At 34.0% G+C, this 22887-nt stretch overlaps 1 protein-coding gene across 1 annotated transcript; it reads right to left on the minus strand.

Moving 5' to 3' along the window:
* Window positions 1–5113: 5113 nt before the first annotated feature.
* Window positions 5114–20518, minus strand: LOC111513357 (non-lysosomal glucosylceramidase). Its single transcript, XM_074180952.1, has 12 exons — window positions 20059–20518; window positions 19839–19927; window positions 18937–19117; window positions 15253–15409; window positions 15073–15196; window positions 10520–11003; window positions 10151–10273; window positions 9850–10094; window positions 9261–9531; window positions 6754–7003; window positions 5447–5635; window positions 5114–5391 (listed from the first exon to the last, which is right to left on the minus strand). Exons 1-12 carry the CDS (start codon window positions 20205–20207, stop codon window positions 5197–5199), a joined length of 2457 nt encoding a protein of 818 aa, XP_074037053.1. The 5' UTR covers window positions 20208–20518; the 3' UTR covers window positions 5114–5196.
* Window positions 20519–22887: the final 2369 nt, after the last annotated feature.

Here is a 22887-nt window from a genome sequence, read left to right on the forward strand (position 1 = left end):
ATAATAGAAAATTAGAAAATGAATATAGAGGGCTGGCATTATCATGAATCTCAACTGAATAAAAATATCTCTATGTATTGCCAACATACATCTGATTATATTTTGGATAGTGAACAAATTACCGAAATGTAGTGTTATCTCTTTCTGATTGTTTGATTGAATATTTAAAATAAAAAACTGAACCAAAATGATACATATGCCCAAAAAACCTAATTAAAACACTTTTACCGTAGAACTAAAGCACATTGCTTCATTTCTGGTATTGGAAAAGTGTTTTATTTATATCCATTATGCCCAATCAACGTAAATATAATGTTTGTGATCTTGTTCTACAATATTTAAAAACCACAATCTTAAATCTCTATAAAAAAACTTGATAATTGACTATATATTAAGTATTTACAAGATCTAAAGTCTATCCAAATCCAAGATAGAGTAAAACAAAACCGAAGCGTGATGTTCACGTGATCGCCCAGTGTTAGATGGAAAGGGCAGCGTTCATTGGTGAATTCGCCTTCTTGGTACGAGTTCGGTACCAGCACAGGGTTGTAATCAGTCGTTTGTGTGGCGTGCGTTATAGTATATTGTTTAAAATTGTTTTCCAAGATGTCCAGTACAGTCACTGCTGATGACACTGTGAGCTATCCTCCGAGTCCAGCCAGGAAAAGATCCAAAAAAAGACATTTGAGTGTTGAGATGAAAGAAGTGATTTTAAATGTGTTCAAGAAAGAGATGGAAGAAATTGAGACATCGATTGTCGACGAAGTCGCATCGAAAGTTTCCGATAAAATTGGAGTGTGTTGCGCTTCGATTTACAATGTTTTACGGGAATATAAACAAAATCATACATTTTCCAAACCGAATACAAATCAGAAACGTCAAACCATTATAGAATCAATAGATGATGCTGATAAACATGCAATCAGAAGGAAAGTGCATGAGTACTCACAGAAATAAATGAAGATGTTTTATTGCCAAGTTTTAAGCGGTCAACATTCTATGAAGTATTGAAACATTTGAATTTTGTATGGAAAACACGAGGGCGCAATAGTTTATTATTGGATAGAGAGGAAATTGTGTTATGGAGGAGAGAGTATTTGACCAAAATTAAATATTATAGGGAACAACAGAGAACAATTTATTATATGGATGAAACCTGGGTTAATGCTGGTCATACTACCCCTAAAGTATGGGTCGATGAAACTGTGACCTCATCTAGGAGGGCCTTTCTATATGGACTATCCGGATTAACAAATCCATCAGGTAAACTTATATTTATAATAAGACCTGCCTCAATCTCGATATATAAAAAGTTACCCTCGTATTTGTTTTATTTACTTACATACATCTTCATAATTTCAGGTAAAGGAAAACGGCTTATTATTTGTCACATCGGCAATGAGAATGGGTTTGTTGCTGAAGGGCTGTAGTGTTTCGAGTCGAAGAAAACTGGAGATTATCACGAAGAAATGAACGGTGAATCTTTCGAACAGTGGTTTTCCAAAGTTCTACCCCATCTGGAGGATAATGCTGTGATTGTAATGGACAATGCACCTTATCATTCGCGGCGGTTAGAGAAGATTCCGACAACGTCTTCAAAGAAGGTTGAAATCCAAAATTGGTTGCGATCAAAGAATATAAGCTTTGAAGACTCAATGCTAAGAGTACAGCTACTAAAAATTGTCAAGAAGCGCAAGCTTGAATACCAAAAGTATATAGTCGATGAGATGGCAGCAGGCCGAAACAAAATTGTCCTTTGCCTGCCTCCATACCACTGCGATCTCAATCCCATCGAGTTAATATGGGTGGATGTGAAGAATTTTGTAGCTCAGCATAACACCACGTTCAAATTTGCAGATCTCAGAGTACTTTTTGATGAGGCTTTGAAAAGAGTCACAGCGGAGAAATGGGAGAAGTGTGTTCGGCATGTTATATCGGAAGTCGAGACAAAGATGTGGAAGCTTGATAACATAATAGAGACACAAATCGAGCTATTGATAATTCAGATTGGTGAGGATGACACTACTGATGAAGAGACAAATTCATCCAGTTGAATAATTTTGATTAATATTCCTTTCGATTTTACATAAAATAAAAATTATCAATAAAGAAATAATTACGTCTCTTTTCATATAATGCTTGAGTGCGCTGTGAAAAATCCAATGAAAATCTTTTTATATTACACATATTATCTGCATTTTTCCCGTTAAACTGCAAAACTTGTGCATTTCACTCGTTATTATAAAAAAGTTTTCTCAAGTATGATATAGCATTTGCGATCAACAAGATGTTGTTTCTGAATACGACCCTGGCCAATTCTTGGGATTTTCGATATCACGTGGGTAGGGCATGTCAATGTTTACATCCACTCTATCTTGGATTTGAATTTGCTTTAGACTCGATCAATTTTTCCATGTCATTTTCAGACAACTTCCAAAATTATGAACTGTATGAACTTGTATTGTTATTATTATTTTTTCAAATAAGCTTAAAACAATAACGAACGAAAAATACTAGTTTTACTGTGAAAAAAGCGATGGGCGCTTCATATACAAATAATATGGCACTAAGCGCCCACGCTTTTTTCACAATAAGACTAGTATTTTTCGTTCGTTATTGTTTTCAGCTTATTTAAAAAAATATTTTCAACTTTTTAGTTCGATGTTCTTCAAAAGTGTGTTTTTTAGTTTTTTAAACTATTTTTTTTTATTTTTTAGTTTCGCTATTAAAGTGTGTTTTTTAGTCTTTTTAAACTATATTTATTTTATCTAAACTTTGGGATCAATCAGCCGTTTATTGTTTAGAAAAATGATCATTGATATTTTCCATTTCCGGAGAGGGAGGCTGAAAATCAGCTACCAAGCTTAAGGCAGCAGGCGCGCAAAGGTGGGTTACAGATAAGCCAGCAGGCGCGCGTGTTAATAATGAAAATACTTTTTTCAAATGAAGAAATACATGTAAAGTGAGCTCGAATTATATCAAGGAGGTTACGTTAGCGCCATCTACCCGAGAACAGATCAAGCAATAATGTCGATAATTCTGAAAAGAGAAATGAAAATTTCTATGTTTTTTTACCACTTTCGAATGTAACTAACGTTACTGCAGTTTCGTCCTATATGGACATTCTCAAACTAATACAATAAACTAACAATGATTCATTACATTCAATATATACCATTCAGGTAGTTGATTGAGTACCTGAATTTACAGTTCACAATGCGGATGTGCCAATTTGATAACCAGAGAGTGAATTAAATCGATTTGATCATTCAACAGGTTGCATCCGCAATGTTTATGCTTGTAAATTTCCAAGTATTCTAAATAATTGAGTTTGCAACCCTTCCTTGCATAGTGCAGAATTTCCGTATTGTTTAGATTCGGAAACTTGTGGTTGCATGCCAAGGAATGGTCAAATCATTTTTTCCTAGTCTGAAGGACCTTTCATGTTCAGCATACCATTTTTGGAAATTTCGTCCGCATTGTCCCACATAAACACTATCACACTCCGGACACTTAAGCTTATAAACTCCCACATTGTTTTTTCTGAAGAAACCTGCGATTATTTCTGTTCTTTTTCCAAAATATGTTAGCGTTACCCATTTCTTGATTTCTGGTTGTTTGACCTGAGGATATATTAATCTCTAGGTGAATTTCCAGCTTTGTTTCCTGACTAACTTCTGGATAGTATCTGCGTTAAAACCATTATTATGACCTATCTGTGTAATTGTATCAATTTCCCTAGCTAGATTGTCTGCAGACAAAGGCAGTGAGAATGCTCTGTACAACATTGAGTTGTAGGCTGCTAATTTAAGACTGTCTGGATGGAAAGAATCGCTTGGGATGGTGATGTCTGTATAGCTAGGTTTTCTGAAAACATTGAACTCGAATTTATTCTGATTGTGTGTAATGGTCAGGTCTAAGAAATTTATCTGTTTCTCTATCTCTGTTTCGAGTGTGAACTGAATGTTGCTGTTGAGATTGTTCATGAATGTCATAAATTGGTTCAGCTGTCGTGTAGTACCTCTGAAATTCTGCACTATGCAAGGAAGGGTTGCAAACTCAATTATTTAGAATCCTTGGAAATTTACAAGCATAAACATTGCGGGTGCAACCTGTTGAATGATCAAATCAATTTAATTTACTCTCTGGTTTTTAAATTGGCACATCCGCATTGTGAACTGTAAATTCAGGTACTCAATCAAGTACCTGAATGGTATATATCGGCGAAAGTAATGAATCTTTGTTAGTTTATTGTATTAGTTTGAGAATGTCCATATAGGACGAAACTGCGGTAACGTTTTTTACAATTAAAAGTGGTAAAAAACATAGAAATTTTCATTTCTCTTTTCATTATGATCTTCTATCACGTAGTAACGGCTACATCCATCAATTTGTCGATAATTCTGTCAAATACAGATCCCGAGCTTGAGAGTTACAAACAAATATAAAGGTGAAGCTAATAAAAGTGTGTTAATTAATAAAAATTGAATTATTCTCTCTAAATAAACTCCAATTTGTTTTTTGTGTCTGTATTTCTATTCATTGTTTATATTTATATTAATTTTAATTGATTCTGAACCAGAACAAGTGAAATTTGCTTTGTGTGCAATACAAACTAGGTCAAGTGCTAGAAATAACTTTAGGTCAAAATTAATGAATTTGTTATTTGTATTATCATTATTTTGGCAAAAATGTTCCGCAATAACCGCAATTGGCTTGAGAAAAATCCCAATACAGTTCAAAAAATAGCAAAGCCACTGCGATTTGTCAAAAATCAAGTAGTGTGGCGTTGTGAAATGTTTTGAAGAAATGCAGTTGCTGTCTTTAGAGAACGGTTGAAAATAGAGAAAAAAAGGTGGTGGGGAGCAAGACCCTATACCTAGATCAGGACAGATGAAGATAATTATCAGCGGTGAAATGAAACTGAGGGTATAATCTCAATAACAATGACCTTTATAATTTAGAAGATACGAATATGAACTTTGAATATGAAGTTTGAGGTTAAAATTTTCATAATTTTTCTGCCTCAATCTTTTTTCATAAGGGCGATTTCATTGTTCTCTAAAACTATAGAAAGAGAAGCGTTTCACAAACAGATAAATTTCAACCAACATAAAAAAATCTCTAACGTTTATTTATATTAATTGTATTGTTAGCATAAATATGACTGTTGAATTAAATCCTTACAATGAAAACTTAATGTTTGAGGTACTTCTTATACGCCTCCCACGCTATCTGCATGGACCAAATACTGAGAGGTCTCATGTACGCTACAGCTCTGAAATGCTTGGTGGCATATATGGCTTCTGGAGTATCGAAAGCCATACCGAATTGTTCTACCATCGATTGATACATCCCTCCGGCCGTTTTGAAGCCTTCCTCTGTCATGCCCTGAAACAAGCTATACAATTTCACAAAAGGTAAAAAAACCCGTCTGAAAACTTGCCTCTTGAATCATTGTTGCAGCCAGAGCGTACGTGACTCCAGTCCATACTTCTACGCTCTGCAATGTCAATTCATCCGGTCTTCCGTTAATAAAGCCGTTCACAGCGCCCATGTTTCCACCACAAAAGGACTGTACATTGTTTTTGTATATAGTTGACAGAGCAGCACTGATGTTCTCCTTAGGAAAAATCTGAAATAATTAGACATTGCAGAGAACTGAAGACCAGAATACATTGTATATCAATCAATCAAACATTTAGTGAATCCAAATAGCTTCTATCAATTGTTGTATTTTGATTAACAAAGTTGAGCATTTGAGATTTAACATAATTTAGCAGGAGGCTATTCATAGAACACCACTCAAAAATTTGATCAGTTACTTCATTAGCTTTGACAATGACTTTGGACATAGTTCTCGCAGATACCAAGATGTTAATATCGTCTGCAAAAATAACAGTAATGGAAGCTTTTGAACAAAATTTCGCAGTATCATTTATAAAAACCAAAAATAGAAAGTGATCCCAAAACACAGCCCTGAGGTTCCTCTCTTGATATACATTTTCTTTCAGAATTCATTCCATTCACACAGACCAGCTGACTATGTCAGGTAAGATCCAACCCAATTCAAAGCAGAGCCATGTATACCACGTAACTGCAATTTGTGTAAAAGTATGTCATGGTCTGCAATAAATACTTGTTGCAGATCCTTGGATTATTTTCAAATTATATAGATAGTGAATTTGTTTTTCCTCTATCATAAAATAAGGATAAAATTATAATCACAAATTCAGCCACCTATCTCCAACAAATTCGGATTAATTTAAATAGAAGGTTTACTCGGTTTTGTAATTTTCATTTTCAATAATTGGTAAAAGGACGTTTTTATAATGTATAATATTTCGGGGGGTTTTTGGTAAATTATCCACAGAAAAATTAACCCATAGATTATAAAAGTCTGTATAAAGTGCTGAATATGAGTAAGTCATAATCTACAGTTTCTAATGATTAATCAAAAATCAAATGATGCAAGTAATTTGAAATGATTATAAATTGCATATTCTATTATCTATAAATGTACTTGAATTACGTTTCAAAACATTATAGAGATATTGACAATGTATTATATTTGTAATTATAATCAACAACTTGCAGTATTTTCTCTTATATGATTTTTTTGAATATTTAAATACATTTCCAGAACAGCTGATATGTTGAAAACGTCCGTTTCTTAAATTTCAATTCGAAACACATACGTTTTTCTCTCTTAACTAATATCCAAATCTAGAAAAAATAATTTCAAACATTTACTTCATAGTTTTCGACTCCACAACATTTCAAATACCAATGTCCGCAAAGTTGGTCGGCCATAATTGATTTGGCGCTATTTTTGGACTCGTCAAAATCGTAATATTTCCCGTTCCACAGTCTTTTTTCGAAGGCTGGTTTAGCTTTCGCAAATATGTCCTCGAATAATTTTTTATCTTCTACTTTTCCCAAATGTTCTGCCATTGCCATTATCGCATAGAGGGCTCCTAGCCACAATCCACCACAATACGCACTAAAATTCAAAAATAATGATGATTTTATCAATAGATTATTACTTTGTTGAGTTACTTTTTATCTAACAAAATAAATATAATACATGATGATACGTCTGAAAGCAATACACCTAGATTAAAGTTGGATATATGCTGTCTGTTCAAAAAATAAAAAACGAATTTTCATTTTTCTCAAAAATTATTTATTTATTCATCAATTTCTTTTTTATCCTCTTCAGAGTAGTCCCCCTCAGCTATTCGATTTTTCTCTCCTCAATCGTAGCAAAACACTGTCCATGGGTCTCTTAAATCTTGGGAACAAAGTCACAGGGGGGCAAATCTGGCGAATACGATGGCTCAGGCATGATTACGGTGTTGTTTTCGACCAACAAATTACGAACAAGCAATGAAGAGTGAGCTGGTGCATTATCATGATGCAAAAGCCATGTATTGTTTTTCCTCAATACCGGACGTTTTCTTCGTATTGCTTCTCGCAAGCGGGGAATAAATACAAAATAATACTTTTTATTGACTGTACGACTATGTGGCTGATGTGCTGAAGCGTCCAGCGTCGTCATTCACATTTTCTCGACCTTCTGTGTGAAGCTTGTACCACTTATAAACATTTTTGTGACTCAGAGTACAATCACCGTATGCCACTGTTAATATTTCAAGTGTTTTTGAGCACTTGATTCAATTTTTTACACAAAATTTTATGTCAATTCTTTGATCAATTTTTTTCGATAGCATAAAAAAGCCGAAAATGTAAAATACTTTTTACTTTCATGCCTCTCACCAATATCTACACATGTACCAACACAAAAAAAATCGCTAATCGATTTACGTAGCTCGCGAAATTTGAATATTGACATTAATTATTCTTTGAACAGTCCAACTATGCTGACTCAGCAGGTATTTCAAAAGGATCTGGTGCCGAATATAAGTATAAGTTTTGTGAGTTTAGTGTAGAAGTACGAATTTAGTGTGTTTGTTTGATATATCACCTGGCAAACATTGTATTTGCGAAATATCGGTTCTATGATGGTTTTTGTAATTTGTCTGCAAATCAAATCAAAATCAAATTAAACTATACTTTATTATAAGAAGATTTTGTATCCCATCGACAAAGATTTGTAGGTATAAATATAAGAATAACTAATGGTGTATAGATAAAAACTGGCAATTAATGAAGGTTTGAATAAAACAGGTACAAATACAATAAAAATAAATATAAAATGGAATACACGTTCAAAATGATTCATGCAAGCTATAATAGGGTCTATCAGCTTGCAAATTCATAACTGCTGCTTTCTTGAATTGTACGTTGGTCAGATTTGCAGACCTTATATCTTCTGGTAAGTGACTGAATAATTATCCACCATTATAAAAAATGGAATCCTTGATTAATGTTGAGTTAGGTATAGGAAGTCTAATATTAAATATGCTATTACGAGTAGCATAAGGAGAAGAAACAAAGTCAAACTCCGTTTTATGTTTGTGCACCAAACATACAGTTTCAAGAATGGACAGTGCAACGACGGTTAAAATCTTATTGACCGCAAAATAATTTCTGCATGATTCCCTAGGTTTGACTTTACAGAGACATCTTACTGCCCCTTTCTGTAATATCAACACAGATGAGAGAAGGGTTGCACTGCATGTTCCCCAAAATGGTATTCCATATCTTATTTGGGATTCAATTAAAGCATAGTAAACCGTTTTAGCTGTGTGAAAACCCAACTCGTTAGAAACCATCCTCACTGCATAACATTCGGAGGAGATTTTACTCTTAAGTTGTCTGACGTGTTCATCGAATTTGAGCCTATTATCAATATAGACACCAAGAAATTTTGTGTTCAATTTGTTTTCCAAGATATCATTGTCTATTGACAGTTCATTTAGCAGACATTTAAATGTTATTATATTTGTTTTGGAGATATTCAAGGATAATAAATTAGCATCATACAAATTTTTCATCTTTTCTAAATCAGATGATATCTTTTTATGTAGCTCTGCTGGGTTTTTTTTCTTCCACAATATTCTTGTATCATCCGCGAATAGAGTAAAGCTGCCAGATATATCTATCATAGTCAAATCATTAATATACAACAAAAACAGAACTGGACCCAACACAGAACCCTGTGGCACACCAGATGAGATTCCCTCTTGCTAATACAAAGAAAGAAAATAGATATTGCTGAGAGTCTCAACTTATAGATGTATCCTCGACGAATAAACTGTACTTGTTTAACAATAAATGAGTGATGTTTACACTACCTTACACCAGTCATAACCCACGAGTCGAAAGTTTGATCTGGTTGTCCGCCGTTTTCAATCAGGCCATCTTCATCGACATCATGTTTTATAGCTTTCTGCATAATGCTGTAACAGGTTCCATACATTTCTTTTATGTAATCTTTATCAGGCTTTCCAGAAGTGGTGGAAAATGCGTCTCTGTAAGTTTGTAAAACGAATTTCGAGTTAAGATCTCTCCACAAACTAACATCGTGTATATTGTAAGCGTTGATGAGGGTAAGAGGTGCTTCTCCTGCAAAAAGACTATCTGTCACTGTTGTCAATAGCCTAGAAAACCTCTGATTAACTTTTTGACTCTCACAGACCCATTCGAGTGTATTGAGTATTGAAAATATTCCAAGTATGTTCGAGTAATGACTAATTATACAATTTCAAAAGTTTTCCTGCCAATATACTGATATATGCCTGTTGAAAATGTAACAAACGAATCTTTTGAACAGACCAGAAGAAAAATATGATCTATAAAATAATTAAATAATTTAAGCATACATCAAAACTTGAAGAAACATCAAAGGATCATTGCAACAATAATAAATTTACTGTGTCATACCAGGACTTCCTGCATCATGCGGTATCGAATTGGCCTGCTTCCTTTCCACAACTTTTCCGTCATAAAGCATCGTCACCTCAGCGTTAATTTCCTTAGACACAAAATCTCGCAGGTCATAGTTCAAACATTTCTGAAGATGAGGCCAATTTTTGTGCAAAGCATGAGAAGCATAGAAGTGAACATCATAAGAGTTATACATAATATATTCTTGGCCTTCTAAGTAGGCGAAATGGCCATAAGTTCGCCTAAAATAAGTAGCTTGAGAATTGAAAATATACATTTTGATGAAAACACAACTCACCTTGGGTCATTTTCAGTTAAGTTTTTCATTTCTTCCTCTTCTGGTGCCAACCAAAGTGTTCCACCATCGCTTATGAAATACGTTTCATTGAACAAGGCGCCTTTGTACCAATCGGGCAATTTACTGAAATGTGTTTCTCGTTAGAAGTAAGAAACCCTCAATATTTTTTCAATAAACATTTATATGAACTATATGCGTATTTATTTGTGAAATTATAAAATTATATTATTGTGTAAATGTAAAATACCATAAATGTGAAATCTCCTTAACTTAGTATACATAATATCAATGAGTACATGCTTGAATCGAAAAATTTCATAACCTAAGAAACATCATTCGATTATTATTATAACAATAGATTCAACATACCTGTCATCCAGAACAATCTTCTGCCAGTCATAAATACTCTGCTCCCAGGCAGTATAATTATCAAAAGCGTGAGCAACAATCTTCAGCACCGCGTTCTCAACTCCAAACTGCTTCGTATAAAACCTGTTATAACTCTTCAACTTATTCGGAAAATTGATTGTAGGCATATCCCACACCAAGTTCATCTCCAGCACTTTCGATTCGTTAGGAGATACGGTTAGTTTAGCAGCGATACCACAAGCCATCTCACCAAATACCTGCTCGTGAAATGATTTTTTAAGCTTGTCAAACTCGCCGTTTTCATTCAACTGGGTCCACGGTTCAGAGCCATCTGATTTTGGATCGAAGTATAAGCATTTTGATATTGAGACGTCTGTTCCGGGTCTCGCCGAAAGAGAGTAACAGCAGTGCATTTTATCAATGGTGTGATGGAGAATGACGCCCTCTGTATTTTCGTATGTGAACGATTTTGAACTACTGGTGGCTGAAAGTATGTCTTGGTAAAATGTGATAATAGGTATAGTCGAAGTAAACGATATTGTGCAGTCTTAAAATTGGCGGCACTCCCAAAGACCAAAAAAACCAATACATAGAAATAAACCGGCTTCAAACTAACCCACGTGGACTTTAGAATTAGCGGTTCGTGTTGGATAATTTTCACTAACTGAGTTTTATTATTGGCTAAAGAGTCATAATATTAAATTTGAAGTCATGTTCTGTGACGAATAGTAATTATTACTTTAAATTTTTGTTATCTATTTAAAATCTGGCGTCCTTGGACAAGTACTAATAGTAATAACGACTGTGATAACAACGCAGACTTTTTCCTGTGTAGTGATTCCAATAGCGATGGTGAACAATGCGAAAAAAGAGATACCAGTGAATAAGATTCAGATCCATTTGAATATTGAAACACATAGAGTATGTTTCAATGTATATAAAAATCTACATCTCAAGTTTGGTTTCGAGGAAAACAAACTATTACAAGCAACATCAGATTTGACCGAAATTCCTTTCTCAAGTGTACGGAAAATAATCAAAAACAAACCTTGTGAACGCAAGACGCGATGTGATACAGGATAACCAAAACCTTAAGATGTTTATCTAATAAAATCATTGAAAAAAATAATATAAGACTGTTACAAAAGCAATGAGATTGCTTCAACTGAAATCATAAGGAAGAAATTGAATACTTCCGGCCATAACATGAGCTGCTGTGACAAAACTCTTCAGAATTGGATAAGGAAACTAGGATTTATATTTAAAATAATAAACAAACGTCAAGCAGTTATGGAAAGCAGCAGAATAGTGGAATTGCGTAACAAATACTTAGAATAGATGACTAAATATAGACTAGAACAATGGCAAATTTTCTATTTGGAAGAAACTTGGTATGACACTCACGAAAGGGTGGACTGATGGTTCTGGAATGTGTACGCCTAACATGCCTGCAAACAAAGGATCGCGACTAATCATTATGCATTGCGGAAGGAAGTAAAGGATGGGTTCCGAATTCTTTGAACATGGAAGCTAATATTTTCAAGGAATGGTTTGAAAAGACATTGATCCCAAATTTGGATGCGAATAGTGTAATAGTTCTTGACAACGCCTCCTATCATTCGCGACAGCTCATCAAAGTACCGAAAACATATTTGAGGAAAGATGAATTACAAAGTTTTTTAATGGATAGCAATTTGTATTTTGAAGATTGCTATACCAAAAACCAACTACTTGAAGTTTTACAGACAAAAATATTTTAAAAAGTGTATGACCTTGAGAGTATTGCTGAAAAGTATAGACACACCATACTGAGACTTCCCCCCTATTTTTGTATTGCCAATCCCATCGAGTTGATTTGGGGAAAATTGAAACAAAGCATCAGGCGTAAAAATAATTTTCCAAAATTTGATAAGAAGGTAATAGAGCTAATTAAAGAAGAAGTATCTAATATTACCAAAGAAGACTGGCAGAAAAGGAATAAAAAAGTAATTTTAGTTGAAAAAGACAGTGCTGGTCGTACTGTCATCATCAAAGCTCTACTCAAACTGTTCGAGTAGAGCCTTGAGTCTACAAAATTTTAAAACTAAAAAAAAAACATGATTTTCGCCATAAATTTAATATTGGAAATAAAGTTTTCAGAAATAATCTGAAACTTATTTCTGGCTTCAATAAACTATTTCAGGGTAACGACAATATTATTATTGTAAATGGTGAAACACAAAAGGAATGTGTAAAATCCCTGTAAAATTTGATAAGAAAATTCAGCTACCAACCAACAAAGTACCTATATCAGAAAATTTGTTTTGTCAAATAACTGGTTTCTCTCTTACTTTAGTAAATACAGAACTTTATATAGGACTATGATTCTTGAAGCTAAAAAAAGATATTTCAATAACAGATTATCGGAATCTAGAAATAAAGAAAAGGAGAGCTGGGCAATAATTAATGAACTAAGAGGAGTAAATACTGCTTCAACCAACACCAGCATACCGTCTTGTAATGAGCTGAATAAATATTATAGTACAGTCGCCTTGAATCTATCTAAAACCATAGCAGTCACGGAAGACCCCATGAACTACATGAGAAATGTAACAGTCCACGACACCTTCTTCCTTAGTCCCACAGACCGCCAGGAATTGAAAGAAGCATTTGCTGAAATAAAAAACAAGAAAGCATCTGGTTGGGATAAAATATCTATAAAAATTTTAGAACAATTACCAATAAGCGCATTGGATGCTCTAGCTGAGGCAATTAATATATCTTTTGAGAAAGGCATGTTCCCAGACTGCTTGAAAAACGCTGTTATTATTCCAATATATAAAGGGGGCAATCATAATGACCCTAGTAACTTTAGACCTATCTCTCTCCTACCCGCTCTCTCCAAAGTCATCGAAAGACTTATTAAAAGAAGAATTCTATCATTCATGAACAAAAACAATATAATATCGACGACCCAATTTGGTTTCCAACGTAACAAATCCACCTCTGATGCCACATTTGAACTACTCGAGCATCTATACCTTAAGCTTAATGACAATGAAGCCGCGGCAGTGGTATTCTGCGACTTGTCGAAGGCTTTTGACTGTGTGAATCACAGAATATTACTGGGAAAGTTAGAGAGATATGGTTTCCGTGATGTGGCTCTGAAATGGTTCGAGTCTTATCTCTATAAACGTAGACAGGTGGTCTACTCTGATGGTCTAACCTCTCATGAGTCTTTGATGGATTGTGGAGTACCACAGGGCTCTGTCTTAGGACCCTTATTATTCCTGCTTTATGTGAATGATCTTGCCCTCTTGGATATTGCGGGTAGATTTACAATTTTTGCAGATGATACCACCATTCTTTGGCATAATAAAGACACTCATCATTTGAATGCAATAATAGAAAATGACATTCACAAGGTCAAGAAATGGTGCGACGCCAATCTGTTGTCCTTCAATGTAAATAAAACCCACATTCTCACCTTTAAATGTTTGTTAAACCCAATTTCAATAGGTGATAAATGTCTACAAGAATCCTCTTTGGCTAAATTCCTTGGGGTATTTATTGATAGTAGGTTGACGTTCAAGGAACATGTCGCAAGTTTATGTACCAAACTTGCCAAAGGCTATTATGCACTTAGAGTCATATCCAAGGAACTCGACCCAACCATGGCAAGATCAACATATTTTGCATTTATAGAGTCACACCTGAGATATGGGATCTGCTACTGGGGCAATTCCGACAAAGCATCTTTCAATATGATATTTAAGCTACAAAAAAGAGCTGTCCGGTATGTTTGTAGGGCTGGCTTTAGAGATTCATGTCGTCCACTATTCAAATCACATAGAATAATGACCCTTACCTGCATATTTATACTAGAGACGGTGTGTTTGATGTTTAAAAAACATAAGTTAAATAGAAACACCATAAAAAACCCTAGTTACCTGACTAGACAGATGGGTAATTTGGATCTTCCTAAGCCCAACACTACACAAGTTAAAAATTCCCTGATTTATAACTCAAAAAAAATTTTCAATCATTTACCCCAGAATATCAAAGATCTAAATTCAGAGAGAAAAATTAGGAAAAGTGTCAAAGAGTTACTGTTTGATAAGGCATACTACACTTTGGATGAGTTTTTTAACGATTCGCTTTAAATGTAAAACTGATGATTTGTCTTTGTTGTCTTGTATTTTACCTTATAGTTTTGTATAGTAGACTGATGAGCGCCTCGGGCGCATGTTTTTACTTTTGTTAGACTTGTTTTACTTTTTTGCGACTTATTTGTTTATACACATTAATCTCATCTTATTCGTCTCGACTAATTTTATAATTTTTATACTTCCACTTTTATGCTTACTTGTATTTTGTACCTTCATTACTTTAATGATTACTTATGACACTTTGTCAATAAGAAGTTATTCTTAGACAATAAAGTATCAGTACTATATCCAAAAGACAGTGAGAAGGATGTTGTTTCTATAACTACAGAAATGAATGAAAATGTGTCCAAGAGGAACGAAGAAAAAATTAAAAACATAAAAAAAACAAGTATTCAGAAAACTTACAATTTTTGTCTTCTTTTTTATTACCAGTACCATTTTTGAATGTGAAAGCAACTGTCACAGTTCTTTGTTCTTTTGATAAGTTTTCGACATTCCACACAAACACAGCACAAGGCAAACAACTATTCTAAAATAGAAATATTTAAGAGAGTTAGCAAGAACTGCACAAATTTATAAACTTACTTCATAATCATGTGGTATCACAGGACTTATTTGTCTACAAATCAATTTAATCCCATACTCTGATAAATCATATTCAGTCCAAGCTCTTGGATACAATCCAGTATAGTAACATTTACTTGCATCAATGGTACTTTTCCAGGCTGGCAAAGATGTCTTTCTAAAAACCATAAAACCTCTTAATTATTAATAGAAACTTCCTAGTTGAAAAACTTGTCCCAAAAATCTTACATGGTGATCATTATTTGTTAGGGACACATTGTTTTCCATGAAAAATACGCTCCACACTGTTTTGTTAATTGTTAATAAGAATAATTTCTGTTTTATCTGCGTTGAAGAATAAGTTATTCTTAATGAGTCATTTGATATCCAGCTTACTATTCTGGCACAATTTTTTTCTAATATTTTTGTTATTAGTCAGTGGGTTACGCTTGAAGATAGGCAGTAAACAAATCTAAAAAAAATGAACTTTAAATGTTCAAGCCCGTCTCGGATATACCTACACAGTAGGTTGAATGGACTGATGCCTATAAGAAAACAACTACTCCACTGGCTAATACCACGAACGGCGTTGGATTATATCCAACAGGCGTCAGTGCAGGAATCTTCACAGAAAATTTTCTGTGAAGATTCCTGCACTTTTTCTATTATTTCATTTCAGGTTTATTTTGGTTAATATAATTGTTATTTTCAGCTATTCATTTTCAATTCTTCTTTTTTAGTTGTTTCAGGGATTTCAAATCATTTTATATAGTAGACAATGGAAGTCCGAACTAGTGAAATTCATCATGAAACATTGTCAATCACCTTCAAACTAATCAATGCATATTAATACGCAATTGAGAAATCTACAGTGTGACCCATTTAAAATGGAACCACCCCTGTAGAATGTGCATTTTTCAATCAATCTCAATTTTTTTATTGAAATATTAAGCATGAAAAACTGTATCTTGACACTAACTTTCACAATTTTAGTTTCATTTCCAAGGCACATATTTGAGATCTGACAACACTGTCATCACCAAGTAGAACACCAGTGAATTTGTACAGTGAAAATCCGAAGTCAACAGCTCAATGCGTTCTACAGTTATAACTCCTGAAAATATGGTAATGTGAGAGATTTGTGGTGCAAGCGTTTTGTAATAAAAATCTGACTACGCCACTGGATTTGTGGATAATATTCCCTTAAAATCATTCATTTGAGTGTAGGTTACGAGAAGTGTATTCTAGAATAACAGAAAATTAAAAATTCATTTTCAAGTCATGCAGTACTTAGTACATCCTTCCGCATAGCCGCTAAAATCAAATTGATTTAAAGCATGGAAATCATTTATTCAATAATAAAACAGAGAGCAGGACAAAAATTTTTCCCTGTAAATTCTTCATAACTCAGCTATAACAATCTTTTAGAGGAGATATCAATAATTTGAGGAAGCTGAACTCATTATGCAAAGGTTTTATAATAAATCAACAGTAGGCTGTGATTTTGACAGTTAGTCATAAATAAAATAATAGTTGTTAGTTACGTGCATTTAATAATGGCTTTGCAATTATCATTAGAAGAAAGAATTGAAATTGTGAGAATTTCTGGGGACAATTATCATAGTGAAAGAGAAGCAGCTAGGATATTTAATCACAGACATTCAAATCGACTTCCCATTGACAGAAGCACCGTCAGTAAAATTAACAAAACATTTAAAGAAACCGGTGCAGTCAGCAAACATATTTTAAAAAATAATCACCGAAGAAGAAATTTAAACGAAGGTGCTGTTTTAGATTATTTTAGAAACCACCCAAACAGAAGTTTACGAGTCGCCAGTTTGGATTTAAAGTTACCGAGAGAGACTATTCGACGATGTCTTAAACAAAACAAAATGAGAGCATTTAAACCTAAATTTCTTCACTCTTTAAAGGCAGGTGATGAAGTGAAACGTATGGAATTTTGTTTGTGGGCACAAGGCGAGTACCTGAATACAAGAAATTTTTTAAACTGCATAATGTTTAGTGATGAAGCTTCTTTCAGCACCAATGGGGTAGTTTCATCGCAAAATGCTCGGTATTGGGCTACGGAAAATCCGCACTGGATCATAAATTGTAAAAGTCAATATTCCGAAAAAGTTAACGTATGGTGTGGTATAGTACAAAATAGAATAATAGGTCCATATTTTTTTGATGGAAACATAAACGGGCAAAATTTTTTGGAATTTCTAAATAACCAATTATCGGACGAAATAGATGAAATGCCTCTTGCGGAACAAGTAAATTTATATTTTCAGCTCGACGGCTGTTCCGTGCACAATTCGAGGATTGTTAAAGAGTGGCTAAATAACCAGTTTCCAAATCATTGGATAGGACGAGGTAGTGACTTAATTGAATTGCCACCTAGTTCGCCTGATCTAACAATATTAGACTTTTTTCTGTGGGGTATTCTGACACAAAAAGTATACAGAACAAGACCAACGAATCGAGCTGAACTCATGCAAAGGATACGACAAGCTTGTGCCGAAATTACAGTTCAACAAATAAGAAATAGTGTAAACAATATTCGGAAGAGATACGATAAATGTATTGAACTTAATGGAGCCACAAAAATTTGAATGTTTAGTTTTAAATCAATGTTTATTTTAGTATCAGTTTTTTCTTAATGGCAATTAATTGTTGAATAAATACTTTGAAACTTGTTTGTATACATTTTGTTTTCATCAGCTATAGAAGAAGGTAGAGTAAGTTCAGAATCTCATAAAATGTGATTTTCCAGGTGCGCTGTTACAAAAGTACTATTATTTATTATTGGGAAACTTCCAAAAAGCTTACAAGTATGACCATTAATACTTCAAGATTCTATCAAGATTTGGTAAAAGCGCAATTGGGAGATCCCATGACATGAGATTCTGAACTTGGTCTACTACTGCGTAACTTGAAAATGAACTTTAATTTTCTGTTATTCAATTATTCAATTTTTATTTTAATTTTCACTTCTCGTAACCTACACTCAAATGAATGATTTTAAGGGAATATTATCCATGCTTAATATTTCAATAAAAAAAAATTGAGATTGATTGAAAAATGCACATTCTACAGGGGTGGTTCCATTTTAAATGGGTCACACTGTATGTTATCTAGAGATCCCAAAGGTAGACCCTGAACTTTTGAATCATCACCGTGTTTACCTTTGTTGTATGATAAAATAAATTATATCATAAGCTGACCTTCTTTATGAACACTTATACAGGCTGTTATTTTAGTTGATACCGCTATTGATATCTCATAAATGATAAGACCTTCAAGGTCTGTCAAATTGGACAAAAGTTTGCTATTTTGTGGACCAGAAATCGAGAATATAAGTGATTGTTTTTAGAATATTCGTCAAAAACTAGAATTTTCCAATTTTTTGGCTCTACTGCCTCCATTTTGAATGATATAACAAAAAAGGCGAATGAGCTTTCAATACCGCTTCACATTTGTTTTAATCTGATATAAACCAATTTGCAATGAGACATTTCAATTCATTAGATTTCATCTTTGACTTTATTTTTTCAAAAACGGACCACAAGTTTTTCTCATTGTTTTTTGTAGCCACTGTAATAGAAAATTCTGCTATGTATTATTCTAGTAATAGATTAATCTAGTTCCCCAAAATAGGAAACTTTTGTCCAATTTGAACGACGGTATGTATATAATACTTACGAGAAAGTGGACAATAAACTATGCAAAATTGTTTGTTGATTCTCATCTTTGATGGTGACTATAAATTGATTGGCGTCGACAGTATTCCACTCGTAGAGGCCAGGCCTCATTTGGAATCTGCAAAATTCTCCCTTAAAGCCTCTACCTACAGTGCCACTGCCAATTCCTCCAATCGGAACACCTGAAATATGATTATGAGGACCAGGGGGTTATGTGTTCCTGATGAGTGAATTTGTAGTCTTTGACTATTCATGAAAGTTTCAGAATCAGTAAAATATTAAAAAAAAAAAATTGAAAAATCTCATGTCCACCAACGTTTCTACACTGTAGGAGTTGACGAATGCCAGAGGGGAAATAACTACTTTCCCAGCTAATACCACGATGAACAGAGACTTATATCTGACAAGTCATCTTGCACACGCTTGGGGCTTTGTTAACGAGATCGAGCTGATGGTAGTTAACGAATCTTTCAGATGGAGGTGTCATGTATGCAGTAGATCTGTGATTAAATTACTCAAGTACCAAGCATACTGCTGTTTGGGTTGGATCTTTTCGGATAATATCCAGTCTGTAGGTGATCTACTCGATTGATTTCTATGAAGACCTGCCACTATAAGAACGAAAAGCATCTGCAATTCGAAGTCCATCGTGTATTAGCCAAAAAGCAGTTGTTTTCCAGCTGGCATAAGATACACTTTGTCAATAAGAATTTCTGTTCTTCAGACAATAAATAATATTTCTCTCTCTCATTTACTAGATCCTACAGGGTACGAATATTGGAAGACATGAATGTTAATTATTAGGTCAGTTCATTCCCTCAACGACGTCTTCAAACTGATTTTGATTTCTCTTAGGAAATTATAGTATTAACACTTACATTTTCAATAAATTAGAGTGCTTACCATATATTTGTTTGGAGTCCCTCTGACCGATGAAATCCATTACTACATGTCCTCCTTTCCATTTTGTTTTTATATAATACCATAAGTATCTGCAAACATAATTATGAAAAAGTACCTAGGAAAAGAGCTGATCAAAAGACCTAATGAGTTAAAAATATCGGAAAATTTTATTTTTTAAACAATGAGGCATATATTTGTCGAGAAAAATAAATCTACTCACCTCAATAACAGCGGCAATAAATGAATAATAACCCTCAATGGTGGAATGAAATTCTGATTTCTCTTCTCGGGATATTCATGATTCAACTTAACTTTCAGACCGTGTTTTGGAACAGCGGTAATTTTTGAATTGGAATCATATTCATCCATTCCTCCACTACCAAGTCGTATTTATATATTCTGATATAGATATTATTAGATATTTACTTTATTTGCATTGAAAAATGATATCAAAAAGGTACGTTTGAACTACTCCCCTCGTAAAAATCACAAACCACTTACTCTAGTTTTTGTGGTAAAAATCAGTGTAAAAGCCACACTTACACCCCGCTAAAAATTCAACAGCTATAAATCTTTGATCTTTTATTCTATCTATAACTGAATGCTTTTTTTTCTGGATATTCACTCTATTTAAATATCAAAACCACAAAGGATAGAACTGATAAGAAAACAATTGCAGTCGAGATTAGAACATATAAAAATGTAATCTTAGTGAAATAAAAATTTGAAATTTAATTTGACAACTAACTCAATTCCTATGTAAATTATGGAATTATTTTTGGTGCCCGTCCAAAGATTAGTGAGAAGGCTGTCGCAGATTATAAAGAAAGCTTGTATATTAATTCACAAACCATATTAATTGAGTGAGAAGGCATTCATCAAAATTTAATCAAATCCTAAGTTTTAAGGGAACTCTGCAGGAAAGTTCAAGCAGCGAACTCTATGGAGAATATTGAAGCTATTTCAAAAAGTGATGTTCATGTGAAGATTGTACACTGTACTAAACTATATCCATCCAACAAACAAAGTAACCCAAACAATGATAGATGCGTGAACAAAGCACGATCATCACGCACATTTGCATTTATTGGTTAAAATAAACAAGCCTCCTTACGGTGGCCAATCAGATTTAACTGCAATCGGCTGGCGATATTCATGTTACAGTGTCAGAGTGGTCAGTTACGATTTAACGCATGTGGTGTGTACTTATTAATAAATGGGTTTTTGAAGTTTAAAATTTTTAAAATGTCAAGTACTGATACTGCTGAAGAAACTGCTAATTTGGGTCTCTACACTCCACCTAAAAAAATTTCCTATACCCAGCCGCTTATTATAAAAAAAAAATCAGTCGTTCCTTAGTGCGACTCTGTACAAGTAGCCTTGTCTGAAAGATCACGTGCACTAAGCATGGGACTGTTATGGAGCACTTTTTTGTTTAGATGTACAGAGTATAGTTTGAAGAGTTCCCTTGCTGGATGTATACATCATATTCTTATGTACATAATGTGAGTTGCGTATGAATGGACCACTAATATTGGGATAACCACACAGGTGAAAAGTGGTTTCATATTTATTGTTTGTAGTTTTTCAAAATCGAATAAAAAACGATGGGCGTGACGTCACTAACATTTGATGTGAGTTTGACATCTCATAAAACTCATTCAAATTTCATTATTCAATTTTCTAGTTCTGAAATAAACATTTCATGATACGAAACAAATACTTTGATTTTTTCAAAGATATATTTGATCGAGTTAAAATAAAATATTTATTGATCCTTTCAACTACCGATAATATATTTTGGAACATGGTTTGAAAGGGGAAGAAAAGTTCAATGGTAGCGACGTCAAACGTCAGTCATTTTTTAAACTTCAACTTTCCTTCCAAATGGAAAAATTGGGATTCCATCGGTTATAAAAAACACTCAACTACAAATGCAATATCTACTAGTTGATAAAATATGAATGTCTTCATTGGTGACCGTAAATTCAACAACTATATCATTTACTATATTAGGAAATTGAATCAGCATTTTATTATAGTTTTCCATACTACGAAATGCCGTGACGACCCTTTTGCTTCTACTTCTAACCAATCTAACCTAACAATCTCCGCTTTTTCCGCGAAAAGTCTGACTGTAATTGACTTTTTGGCCTATGACCTTGATATGCGCTTTCAGATATTTCAGACACAATTCGGCCAATGAGAATACAATACGCTATAAGAAGTGAAAAGCCAGCATGTGAACCCTCCATAATTATAAAACTAACCTATAATTATGATTGATTTTATAAGTTATTTTCGGAGTGTTGAGTTGAAGTTTAAAGTTTACCATCTGTGATCCAATGCTTCACATTCCCATAAAATATGAGGAGCTGTTTCTGCCCATTTGTTGCAGTCCCCAGTGAATAGGCCTGTAATTGTCTCGAGCCGATCGATCCCTGCTTTTTTGAAGCAGTTCCAGAGGAAATCCTCTATTTATCTTCACAGCATATTCTGATTCTATTGGTTGAATTAAACCCAGAAAACAGAGTTTAACAGTTATTTCCTACCTTGAGAATTTACACTCAGCAGGACATTAGTGATTATGACTACGCTCACAAGGTAGTGTGGCATATCAACCGAAAAGGGATAACGAGAGGAACATAATTGTAGGGGTAGCTCCAAGAATGGATCCAACTTATTGTGGCGGACTTCTCGACAACATAGGTACTCGCACATGTGCATTGCCAGATCATCACCATTGCAACCATGCTCTTCCAAGTTATGTTTAAGCCACTTCCAACTGCCTTGGATGGTTTGGGCGTGAGCACCCATCTGTCTTTTGAATTTTAGGTTAGGGTGAAATATTTTCCTCGGTCTAAAACCCCTACCATTCTGTTCCCCTTATCACCCCCTTTCAATTGAGATGCCGCACTACTTTGTGGGCGTGTCCCAATAACTAAAGTGATTAACAAGGGATATAATAAAAAGATGGGTATACATATATATACATACATACATTCAAAATGAAAATATATTAGATAATTTATTTAGGATATTCTCAAAG

Source organism: Leptinotarsa decemlineata, unplaced genomic scaffold, assembly GCF_025532065.1.
Source record: "Leptinotarsa decemlineata unplaced genomic scaffold, Ldec_3_MD MMD2_tig00026307_RagTag_RagTag, whole genome shotgun sequence".
NCBI lineage: Eukaryota > Metazoa > Arthropoda > Insecta > Coleoptera > Chrysomelidae > Leptinotarsa > Leptinotarsa decemlineata.